The sequence below is a fragment of the Strigops habroptila genome, chromosome 3 (assembly GCF_004027225.2).
Source record: "Strigops habroptila isolate Jane chromosome 3, bStrHab1.2.pri, whole genome shotgun sequence".
In the NCBI taxonomy this organism is placed as follows: Eukaryota; Metazoa; Chordata; class Aves; order Psittaciformes; family Psittacidae; genus Strigops; species Strigops habroptila.
Window position 1 is genome coordinate 24,600,952 of NC_044279.2, and position 13,152 is coordinate 24,614,103.

At 38.8% G+C, this 13,152-nt stretch overlaps 1 protein-coding gene across 9 annotated transcripts in view; it reads right to left on the reverse strand.

Moving 5' to 3' along the window:
• Positions 1–9,866: 9,866 nt before the first annotated feature.
• The window catches only part of ING3 (inhibitor of growth family member 3), a 35,176-nt gene continuing 31,890 nt past the window's right edge, over positions 9,867–13,152 (reverse strand). For all 9 annotated transcript variants that reach the window (XR_003990509.1, XM_030479041.1, XM_030479036.1 and 6 more), the window contains 2 exons: positions 12,433–12,471; positions 9,867–11,779 (listed from right to left, as the gene is read on the reverse strand). Coding sequence is in view for 8 of the 9 variants with exons in the window: in XM_030479041.1 (XP_030334901.1) it covers positions 11,663–11,779; positions 12,433–12,471 (156 nt within the window). In the remaining variant the exon portion in view is untranslated. The remainder of the gene's footprint in view (positions 11,780–12,432; positions 12,472–13,152) is intronic.

Consider the following 13,152-nt stretch of genomic DNA (forward strand, 5'->3'; position numbering starts at 1 on the left):
GGCTAAGTAGTGACCTGGACAGATAATTGCCAGGAACTAACCAAGAAGAAAATATTAGGCTAAGAAAGTTAGCAGGAATTTAAGGCCAGCTGAATAGATCCATTTTATGCATGCTTAACTTCACTCAGAGATATAACATGAATCATTCTGCAACTCTGGATAAAGTTAAGTCTAGATATAAGCACTCTTCAGATCAGGTCTTGATATAATAAAACCATTTTGCATCATTAATTTCACTATATAGAGGCTGCCAAGAAGAAAATTTGTTTAAAAAACTTCACAATTGCTCTTTTCTAGAGCAAGTTTCAAGTTTCAAAGCACAGCATCCTAGCAACCATTTCAGTGATAAATGAGCTCACATGAAAAATAAGCTCAAACAGATCATTTCTAAATTAACTGATAGCCAAGTCCTTGTAATCATGTCTGTCATCTTTACAGTGCAAGCCTGTATGCAATTCTCATTGTTTATGGTCAACTCTTTGATTTCTTTTTTGCTTTCTAGCATATTAAAACTATGCCAAGGGCCATATATTCTCACTAACTTCAAAAATTGGATAAAAACTTTATGAACAATAGGCATTAATAGCAGTGTAAATATTCAAGCAAAGCATATAGTTAAACTGTGCTGGAGAAATCCTGCTCAGCTGCACCATCCAGGATTCTGTACTTCACCCTGAATTCAATCCAGATTGCAGATAGATTCACAGTGTCTTCAGTCCTGTGTGTGGTCCCAGCATAAGCAGTGAATGGGGAAGACTGGCACAGAGTGAAAAAAATAGGAGAAATACATTTTACTACTGCTCTGCACACTGGATGATTCGGCACTACTGAAGTTTAAATTAATCCCAGCATAGTAAAAACCCCGACTTTCTCCACTTTTCCCATTCATACAACACTGTAAGCCTCAATGATACCGTGATTTTATTCCATGGAGTGCTCCAGAGAACAAAGATTCATATCTTAATTCTGCTTTGGCTCAGCTCTCTGACCTTGGCTCACGGTGAGGGCAGGCTTGCAGGGAAGCTTCTGCAAATCCTTGGGAAGCAAAAAATAACAGAAGAGCTTTAGGGAGACTCCCATTTTTGTTTTGCTTCTCATAATTGTTCATTTCATTTAATATTTTGTCTTTATGTAAGCAGCAGTGAATGATCTGGACTACACAAGCAATGAGTTTCCTTCTCCTACAGGATTTACAGTCCATATATAATGTATAGTTGGTATATGTTCCAGTTTAGATCCTTAGTCTGTAAATTTTATCAGTGTGTTAATAACTGCGATTGCTGGATATTTTGCCCCAAGAAAGACCTGTTAGGCCTGCAGTTCCATGGGCAAATCAGCCAGTCTTGTAATTCCCTGCCATGAAAAGAGGAAGATCTTGCGTGCTCCCCTCTCGCCTACCTTTAGTGTCTCCTCCTTACCTCTGCTCTTACCTACCATGTGGTGGCGCTTTTTAGATCATTTAATGAGAAGAAACCTGCACAGTTGGGTTGGTTTTCCACCAGTTGAGTTGAATAGACTCTTGGAGAGGTCCAATGGGCCCGAAGTGATGGCACAAGTTAAATAACAGGAGAACATAACCAAGAGAGGATGTAAACAGAGGAAGGGAAGAGGACCTTTTAGGCAGTGGCAAAGCTTGATATTCAGCTCACCAGACTGCTAAACGTACAAAAGCTTCTTTAAAGTTTTAGGTAGGGCCTGGGCCAACTGAGTTATTTGTTCAGAGGCATCTCTTTGTATCTCAGGCATGTTCTTCACTACTATGTTTTGGCAGAAGGGTGGTAACAAAACACAGATACCTCTTTATATATGTTAATAATACAGAAATTTGCTTGACATGAGGGTAAGGGAAAGCAGCTGAAGACCAAAGTCTTACAAAGATACCAGTTCCTGCTTAAAAGGCAAATTTGCATGTCAGTAGGAAGAAATAGATCAGCAAATTCTTTGCTTCTTCCTGCGTACAGTTACTCACTGACTCTAGCCATAACTCCCTTGCAGCAGTTATTCTGACATTACATGGAGATTTATGGATTTTGTAGTCAGTTTGATTGCTCAGACTCATTGCTTACTGCTGAGAGCTGAATAAGAATCAGTGATAATCAAAAAATGCCCAGATAGGCTGCGAGAACATGCACATTTATCTTTGGGTATGCAGAACAGGATCAAAGTGAAATATCTCACAAGCTCTGACAGCATTTGTGTTCCTTTTTGGTTTAAGTAAATTTTGTAATGGTCTACATCTCTTCTCTGGCATGTTGCTGGTCCCCCTCTTCACACCTCAGGTGAGAACATTCAAACTTCCATTCTCAGGTCTTCCTCTTCCTTCCTACAATCTTTTTCTAATGACAGCTCTCTCTCCTCTCAAAATTATCCTAACAAAGTGAATAATCTCTTACTTTAAATGATCTAGATCCTTCCTGTTTTGTTTTTTTTTGTTGGTTTTTTTTTTAATTTCAGTTACATTCTCTGGGCTTATTATATGAAAGGTGTTTGCACAAATACTTTTCTACTTTCTCATGCACTTCTGCTGCAAGCAGAGCTGTTCTCTGCCTTGTACCTGCACAAGGGCTCTGAATGCACTTTACATGCTGCATAGTTGTATTTTCCTTGCAGTTCTTCCTAGCTGCCTATATTTAGGTGAAAGTATATCAAAATGACTAATGGGAGTGGGAAGAAGAGGAGAATACCAGTGTCACTGACTCTGTCCTAGGCACTCTATGCCTTCTCAATGTTTGCAATGCAGGGTATCCGTATTGCTCACTGACTGTTCTGTGTACTGGGACACCCCCCCCATGCCAGGCCCTTCCCCTCCACCCCCAGCACCACATAAGAAGAGCTTCCACAAGGAGACAGGGTGGAAAGGGACAGCAAGTGGTAAGCATATGGGTTTGGAGGCTACTGCAAAGAGGAAGAAGCGATCCCTCAGCCAGGCCTCCAGGGTGATGGTAGGATGTATCCTAAATAGCTTCCAAAACAGTGGGAATGTATGAAGCTTGCAAGCCAGCCATGCAGTTGTGGGAGGGAGAGCAACAAATGTGCAGGAAAGGACCAGTCTGTAAGGGAATTTAGCAGGGGGAAGAGAAACATTTACAAACTGTGTAATTTATAATGGTTAGCATTCTGCATTTTCTCTGGGGTTTTGTTTGTTTTGCTCTTGTTTTTTTTTTAAGTTAATTATTCTAGTTTCTATTCCAATGAACCCCAAATGTTGAATTCAGATGTCATAGTCCTCCAGGTCCTGTTTCTCTCCTTTTGTGTAAACGGTATCATTTCATTGCCATGTTCCCTTTTCACTTCAGCTTGGCCTCATGATGTAGGTAGCCAAGTCTACTAGAGGGTTTATTTTTTTCTCCTGTTCCACATGACAAGTGGATCCAAAACAGTAAAAAAAGCCAAGGTAACTGGAAAATTCATGACAGTCACTCCCAAGCACCACTTTTTTAAACGGTTGCCCTGAAATTCAGAAGCAAGATCTCTTTCAAATAAACCAATTTTTAGAAGCTGAAAGAGAAAAATACAACCAGACTCCTCATTCCATAAACACTCACCTTCCAATTCATCCTCTAAATTCTTTAAACTGTATTTTCTTCTATCCCATTACCTTTGGTTGCCTTTCTTCCCCTTCACTGCTTATATGATCAAGAGTATCCTCTCTTTTTTTCAGCAGAGCAGTTGCTTTGCTGAGACCCCTCACAGACTTCTGAATGACTATCCCAGCGTCTCCTAGGTTTAAGCAGTCCCCTGATGCTCTTTGGCAGCATGGAAACAAATGGAAGTCTCCTACAAACAAGAAAATATTGTCACCTTTATTGTATGCATATAAAACAAGGGAGCAGTGTTCCCAGGTACCCACAGCTGTCTCTGTGTTGTCGTCTGGATGATTTACTCTGTGCTGCTGCTGATGGTGTGCCTGCCGCAACTGGCAAACACACTGTGTAATTTTGGACCAAGTTTTCCAGGCGCCAGTCATTTCAGACATTTTGTTCATTAAATTTTGGTTAGCCCCAGTACAGTAAACATCCATGCAAATGTACAGCTTCAATGACGTCATGGCCCCGGCTGACTTCAGTGGATGAGTTCATACATGTGGGTGGTTTAGGCACAAGGGAGGAAGAACTTGCTTTTTGCCTATCAAAAGACTTTGTGCCAGTGGATATTTGTTTAACAGAGCTCATCTGTTAGCAAGGAGAGTTTTAAGACATCCACATCACACAGAAATGTAGACTGCTCACCTGTGCCTCTCAAGGCACCCATACATTTAACAGCCCCATCAAGACCAGCTGTTATTATATATCCTGGACTATAAAACTGTTTATTCCAGTTTGCTGCATTCTTGTGATGCTGCCAGAATATACAATAAGCCAGTTCCAAAATATGGGGCACATCACAAATGGTGCAGGTATATGAGAAATTACTGTACAAACAAATAGAGTATGTGGAGATGCAATACATGCTATTTTGTTGTTCTCAGGGACAAGCAGGAAAAGATAACAGTATACTGCTGAACTCATCGATCTGATTATAACCAGACAGTTTCTCTCATGAGTCCAGCTGCTGTGGTGTGATTGCTGCAGAACAAGATAACAGCAAACACTGTGGCATAGAAGTTACGTTAGAAATACCCTTAAGTACGTTACATCTTTTAAGCACTGACTTTTGACAACCTACTCCACATGGTATTTCTAAACGTAAAGCTGAAAATTAGGTTGAACTATTTTTACAGCAAACAAAAGCAAGGCGGCCAGAATAAATAGAGTGAAGGAGGTCATACAGACAGTCCCCACTGCAGCATTGCAGCATTGCATTCTTTGTGTCCTGCCCCACACAGAGTCACTACAGTGCCTCTCGGCTCTGGTCTGTTGGGCTGCACAGCTTGATCAGAACATACCTGAGGGTTACTGCAGTGGGCTGGGACGAAGCAGCCTGAAAGCTGAAACAGAGAGGGAGGGAGGGACGTCATGCTGAACTGCTGTGACACGGTTGGGAGGAAGCCAAACATCATACTGTCAGTGGGTGATTTAAACCATTTTGATTAGATGGGTTGTGTAAAACTAGCATTCCAGGCAAGGGTCTGTTGAAAAAGTAAGGTTTAAGGAAGGTATTTCTCAGGTCTGAGAGATCTAAAATGTTTTGCTGTCATCTGCTACACTTCACACCTAATCTGAATTGTCTGGAGGGGCTGAAAGTTGAATGGAAGCATTTTTGTTCATTGTCTGATTACTGGGTTGTTGGGGGTTGTCTCTTTTGTGGGTTGTTTTGCTCTATTTTTTAATTATGGAGGTCTGTCCTATGACTAGAGGGGGATTTAAATGTTATTAGGATTTGATTTTGCAAAACTAAAATATAACCAAATCAGAATCCCTCTGAAATACAGTATGAAGTAGCTGAATAAGCTCTTACTAAAATTTTGAAATCAATCACTGTTTCTGTATAATATGTTTTGATGCACTTTTGAAACTAAAGCACATTGAAGAGACTACGTGTTTTGGAACATAATGTAAAACCAGGTAGTGCCAACACAGAAAATTAATAAAATGTATGTAAGGCTGATTATAGCTGATTTGCTTGGTTTAAAACTGACTTTAGAAAGAGAATTACAGAGAATATTTGGTGTTGATTTTAAATCATGACATCATTAGCCAAATATGAAATCAGGTTCCATTTTTATAATGTGCTGATGTAATTATGAACAATATATTTAGATGATTCCTTCCTTCATAAAGTTAAATATTACTGCTTAAGATTCAAACAATAGGGAAAAGTTAGTATCTTTGCCATTAAAAGGCTTGTCAGCCTCCATACAGAGACATTCCCAGTACATTCCTTTCACCCTCTTAACAGAAATCTTTAAGTAAATAGCTGTAGGTGAGTGTTTGGAAAGCACTTGCAAAATGGAAAGTTCTTTAGAGTTGGTAAATCTTAAACATTAATGGAGATACTAATAAAAACACCTTAAAGTTGGAATTTTTTATCTTTTTTGTTTCTGAGAATCATCTTTAGTTTTCCTTTCCCGGGCTAAAATTTCACTGGGATGTTTTCTCAGTGTGTATTTTAGATTGTATTTATGCCTTACAAGAGCAACAAACAATATTATAGCAGAGGCAGGCAGGACTTTCTGATGTGACTCTCCCAAAGGTAATCATTATCCTGAAATCAGCACTTCTGTGTGCAAAAGCATGCTTCAAGTCAGTGTCTAAGAAAGTTTCTGCTCTGATTAAAATGATTAACACATAATTTTAATTTTTGAGGGTAATTTTAAAATAACTCCTATTTTAACTTCTGTTTATTCCTCAGTTCCTTAGCCATTCCAAGTGTATTAGGCTATCGAGAAGATCCCTGGGAAATGTATGGTAAACCTCCCTAAATTAAAATAAGGGTTGGTCAATACTACTGAGTGCAAAGCCATTTCATTTTCCAGTCCTGACTAAGGAACACATGTTTTTATTGTCAGTTCACTGAACTATTGACTAATCTATCCATCTGTAGAACGTGCTTTCTTTAAAAGCGTGAGATTAATTTAGCCCTAAATAACACAACAGAGAAATTAAACACATTTTAAAATCATTTAAGCCAAGAATACCATATCCAGATGAATCCGTCACAGCAGAAACACTCCAACTTGTCACATTTTCAAGCAAGCTACATAACGTATTGAAACAATTTTAAAATATGATGACCACTTATTTTTACTCCCCTTTCTTCCCCCATAACAATGTAATTTTAATCTCACCAACATAAAACCAAGCTGTAAAATACATTTCCTTTATCGGCACAGGGAAAAATATTCCTGTACTTTGTTTCTGACAAGAAAGGATTCCCTAATTCCATAGCACTTTTCTGACTGACCCCTTCCAGCACTTAACTACACTCACGCTTGCAAAGTTTATCCAAACATCTATCCCACATGTCTTTTTCTGAAAAGAAATAGTAAAACTTGCTTTACTGGCTAATCTTTACTGCTTTACATGGCCAATCGGAAGGCCATGGTTTTCCAGGTGGAAGCAACATAAAATTATCTTCACATATGCTGTGGGCATACCCATCTGATTCAATGTATATGGCATTGCTGCATAAATATTTAGAAAGGAATGGAGCAGTCACAACACTCAGAAGTTTTTATAATGTAAGGTACAAGGTAACCATAGGTATTAGGGCTTTAAAAATATTAAACCAGCTGCAGATCCTAACATTGTTCCTATTTTTTTACTGCATTAGGTAGATTCCTTGTAAAGTCATGAGGCAAGTATTCCTCTACTCTAGTTGTAATATGCTAGCGGGTTTTTTGTTCAATACATTCAGGATCTATTATTTTTAGTTGACAAAGGGAATACAGTTAGAAACACAGTTAAAGTCAAGTTTAAAATCAAGACTTTAGATCTATTATGAACTAATGTAGGAAACTACTGTTTTTTCTAAAATGTAAAACGTGATGTACGCAAGCACAAGTCTGTAAGTAACCATGCAACTTGTGAACAACTTTTGCATGTGTGAATCACTCCTAAGTACAAGATTTATCTAGAGGAAAAAAGCTGCTGTGTGTCATTACAGAATGTTATACGAGTGTAAAAGCAAGATATGGATTTGAAAATGCTAGAGGAATATCATTGTAAACTGGCAGAGATACACTGAAGCGTGGCATTTTTCTTCTTTTAGTTACATTATTCTCAGAGCATTTTGGGCATCCCCGGGAGGAGTAACAAAACTGCAGAGACTGTGTTCCTGCAGTGTGCCTAACGTTAGTTATTCAGGTATAGCCTTAAGTGAGTGTAAACAGGCGGACCTTTATCCCTCTTGCAATTCTGCTTCTCAGATTTTCAGTGTAAGTGCAGAACTCAACCCCATGCTGTCAAGGTGAAGCCCCCCTGGCTCATCCTTCAGTCACCTGTCACATCTGTGGAACAGGAGAAGTGCATAGTCCAAACATTCCAGCAGGATGAGGTGGGAGATGAAAAGCTTGCCAAGAAAAGCCAGCTTGCAGTGGGAAGTGCCTCCCTGGTGAGGGGGGACAGAAAATGGAAACACAGCTCAGAATCTCTCATCTTTACTGCACACAGTTGAACAATGTTTTGCAAAAATCAGTAAAAAAGACAGCAATGCACATTATTCTGTGCTATTCAGAGAGACAATCTGGTGGGATTTTCAGATCAGGACGCACAAGTGTTACTTACTCTTTCTTTTTAATTTCAGACCTAAAATAAATAAAACCTGCAGCTGAGGGAAAACTGTTATGCCTTCACAATGTAAACAGCCAATACAGTTTAAGGCATAGACCACTTTTGGTTCTATTTTAGTGCTTGGCACATTGGTTCTCAGTTTGTGGTGCTGCAAATACCTCCTCATCCTAAAAATTCAGCCAAATGCTGGAGCATTGAGATGAGACTGAAAGCAGCTGCACTGCATAATGCTGAAGTGCCTTTAATCAAAGGGTGCTCAGTGGAGTATGCCGGGGGATTTTAGGACTGCCACAGGAAACCAGGAACTGGTTATGAACTCTCATTTTTAGTGATCAGTCTTCAGCGAGGTTTTGATCCAGTTACGTTACTTCTGCGTTTTGTGCCTCCATGGGCTTTGCTTCCATTAATTTCTCAGTCACTTTTGATACCTATGTAAGCTATACGGCCAGTTTTACAATTTTAGCATGGCATGCGTGAAGAAATGCTACTCTTTGTTTCATTTTGGACTGGCCACCTTCTGACTACTTCTGTCAAAAGACACAGCTTTGCCACAGCACTCCTGAATTCACAGACCCCTGTTACACCCTCACTCAGCCACCTCCTTCCCATCCAGAAGAGTCCTAGACAATTCAGCTGCTTCTCAGATGTGTTATGACCACACAGCTTGGACGATTTTGAGCCTCCTGTTGGAGCCCTTCCAGGCTTTGCTACCTTTCTGCAGCTGAGTGGACCAGAATTTTATGCTACGTTAAGACCCAACCGCACCATCAATTTACACGGTGTAAAATGGTTTTGTTTCATTCTTTACCTCCTACCGAGTCATTCTCAGCACTTGTCTGACCTGCTGCTGAGCAACGAGCTGATGTCACTATGGAATTACCTAGATTAACTCCAAAATCACTTTCCTCTGAAAGTAGCAATAGCTACTTCAGAGGCCCTGCTGCAGGTATACTGACAATTATTATTTTAAATATTATTTTATGCTTACTTATGTTAGCAGATGTTCAATTTCATCTTCTACTTGATCAGATACTCGGAATTACCAGATTGTTTTGCTACTTTTAACACTTTCCTTTTTTGTTATTTTTGAGAACCCAACATAAGGACGTACATTATGTTATTTACTCCTCCTGCGAGTTCTCTAACTAGCTCCTCCATGAAATATTGTCCAATGAAACAGTGAACCAATGATCACACTAAAAATTGAAATATTTTGGATTTGCAATGTCTGCACCATCTTAGGCAAGGTTACCACCAGAGTGAGGGATTTTGACATATATTCTCAAGAGACTTACTTTTTAGCCCTACAGACTTAGACATTCAATCCAAGTGGAGTCTAGATTAGCTGCTGCTTATTTAACTTCAGTTCATAGCATGGCACCAGTTTCCACCAGAACAAATAGTTTGTTATCTCTATTGTCTCAATATGCTCACTTAAAACCAGATATTCTAGTCCTCAAGTGTTTTTTTAGACTGAGTTTTGCACAGAAATACACACACAGTGGGCTCCCTTCCTAGTTTTAATGGAACCTTAGTTACACTGCTCTTTTTGCTGTTTATTTTCACCAACTTTTATCCTATTCTTTTACCAAAGTCTATTTATCATCCGTAATCACATTTCCCTTCTTACACATCTGCTTTCCCCCAGTTCATGGATTTAAAATGCCTACCTTTTTTTTTTTTTTTTTTTTCCCCCATTTTTAAATAAATGCTGCAACATAAGCCTGGTTTCATCTTGGTTTGGGCAAAACCTGCATTTTCTGCACATATTCCTACTACTAATGAGCCTAACTCTTTTTATTTCCTGGACACTATTTGCACAGTCATACACTGAAACACTGCTTCTCTCCCTCTTCTCCTCCCTCTGGGCTTAGAAAGCTACTACATGAAGGCCATGGTCCTTCAGCCTGACAGCCCAAAGAGCAACCCAGTGCTAAAGTAAAATCTTTATTCCAATGGAAAGTGGGTTTTTTAGTAAGAGAAGGAAGGAGGAAGGAGAAAAAAGGATTAATAATCTCGTTTCAGTGCTGATGCATGAAAGAGCCATACAAAAACAACAAGAGGAAATTGTCAGTGAAAGGAGATCTACAAACTATGTCCAAAATAACCAAGTGGTGAAAAACCATAGAAAATCTTTCCATTAGATTCAGAGTCAAGGGTCTAATTTAAAGATCAGTTTTCTGGTCCTGTACTCCAATGCGTACAACTCGCAGATCCAACCATTTATAGGCCTGCACTGAGGCTTCCTAATACGATCCTCCCTGTTACCCTAGGGAGCCTACAAGCAGGATGAAGCCTCATTCTGCTTTCCTGAACCATGTGCTGGTTTCTACATAAACACCACGGTCCAGGAAGAAATACGGCAGCTGCAAAACACCCTTACCATGGTTTATCTTCTCCCCTTCTTATTTCCACCTCTGCCATAGAAATACAAAGGCAATCCTACCTGTGGCCATCTCCTGACACAGTAGGTTTTTGGGGGACTTTTTAACCACATGGAAAACAGAACTTTTGTGCCCATTTAAGCAGGTACCACTGATCGACATCAAGGCAAATTTGCCTATACATGTATTAATTATCCAACCATGAGAGAACTGTCCTCCCGTACAATGATCCTTCACATAGGTCCTGCATAGGACTTTCTGATGCAAACATAGCTATAGTCTTCTGAAACCATTCCAGGGATAATCCCATATTTTTGACAAATGTACAGGAAACATTAATTTGAGGAGTTGAGGTCGTTTTATTTTAACACCTAATACAATTCAAATTTAAAGGATTACTTGCACAAAAAAATAAACACATTTGGTATAAAAATTTATCATCACTTTAACACCTTTTTTTCCTCTTATGGCCTGCTCCTTCTCTGGAGCAGAAACATATAAAGACTAATGGCACAAGTTTGTTTTATTCTACAGCATTTTTTTGTTTTTACATACTCAAGTACCCTAGAGGACAACAGCCCGCTGTATACAAGAACCATTTTCTTCAGCCTGCTGAATTATGTTTCATAAAGAACCAAACCTATAAAGGCATTTTAAAAACCATTGTCTCTTTTTTTCCAGAAGCACTGACTTTTTGCACCATTTATATACATAGTGTAACATAACAGCTCTTGAGTACAGTACATGCAGCAGAATATATCTGTTGTATATAAAACATTTAAAATCTTGACTTACCGGAATTTTTGGAAGATTGAATAATTGTAGAATGCCCACTGCTTAGAGAAAATGGTTTGATAGTACAAATGTCTGCATATGCTGGCCACTGGAACAATCCAAGGCTCACTGGAATAGTATCTGTAGCACATCAATGTGCATAAATAATTTACTTACAATATTAAAGCACAACTAGCAAAATCAATAGTTCAAGATCTTATGACTGCTATGTTAACCCTTAAGTGGTTGCAAGGAAGTGTGGTGGGGGTTCCTTCCCCTCCCAAGTCCTCTATAAAACCTTTAGTATGTAATTTGTTTTCCAGATGAAGAAATTTATTTATGCCTACTGCCTCTTCTCTTCATTGCAGCTGTACACTGTGGACAGTACCATTTCCCTTTCGGTGCTTCTGTCAGTCCAACACACCCATAGTGGAACCACTCAATAGGGCACTATAAAAACAGAGTTAAAGAGAAGGTTTGGGATTTGGCTTTTTTTTCTTTTTTTTTTTTCCTTCCCCCCTCAAAACATGTATTACAAATACAATTCCATGAAAATGAAGTGTGAGTAAAAAGCATAGATTCTGCTTTTTACACAAAGTCAGTTCAGAATGCGAAGAGAGGAGCATCTCAGTCCCTAACATACACTCAATAGACTAAGGATACTGATAAAATTTCTAGAAGTCATATACGGACTCACATAACAGAGCACAAGAACGCTGTGCTTTGAAATACTTACTTTGAGAACACTGAGTGACACAAAAGTAATCTCAGCACTCACTCCTGTTTAAATGTAGTATCTCAGTAAATATATGATTACATCCAACTGTTCTTTTAAAACTTTTTTATTTGAAGGGGACAACTGATGTTAGTGGTGACACAGCTAAAAGTTCCCAGAAATAATGGACATTTTAAGGATGTCAGAGCTTCCCACCAAAGTGTGAAGCCTTCTAAAAAAAACTGAACTGTGGCGACAGATGACAAGTTTCCTGAAGAGTAGTTCAACTCTAGAAAAAACGTACTCTAAAACCAACTCAAAAGTAAATCCTGCAAGCAATAGTTACATGCACAAGCCTTTCATGAGCCTTTTGAGCTTTGTTACTTACATCCTGGTTATCACAGCCTACCATTTCACCATAGGACACCTAGTAGATAAGAAAGAAAATAATCCTTATTAATAATTATATTACTACTTAAAGGCAATCAACATTTTCAAAGGGCTAAAGTTCAAATTTCTTTTTTTCCATTAACAACAGCAAAAATATTTTGATTCTTCTCTTGTTACAAAACTCAAAGAACATCATGTTCACAGCAAACTGATTTGCAAATTGTTTTAGTGCAAACCCCCCCCCCCCCAAACTTCTGCATATTTCAGGTGGGATGAAAAAGATCAGCACTCAAAACCTGAACAAAGCACATTTTGGCCTAAACAACAGCGCTCAGTACATTATCAGCTCAGTTTTCAAGACTATATTGATGTCTGGTATTTCCCTTGCATACATGACAATTTCAAGCACTTTATTTGAAACTAGGTTGGAACTAGATGATCTTTAAGATCCCTTCCAACCCAAACCATTCTAGGATTCTATGAAACCAACAAATACTTTCGAGAGAATTGCAGAATTCTATAAACTCTAAGAAAAGCCAATGCTCTGAAAGTGTTTAAAGTAAGAACAGGTATTTTAAAATAAAAGTTTCTTATGTTGTCATTCTGTCTCTCAAGTTTCTGGATAGCTTTTATAAATACTACCTGGCTGGGGTTTTTGTGAGGTTGGTTTATTTGTTAATTTTTAAAGGAGAGTAGGAGAGACCAGGCGAATTTCTTA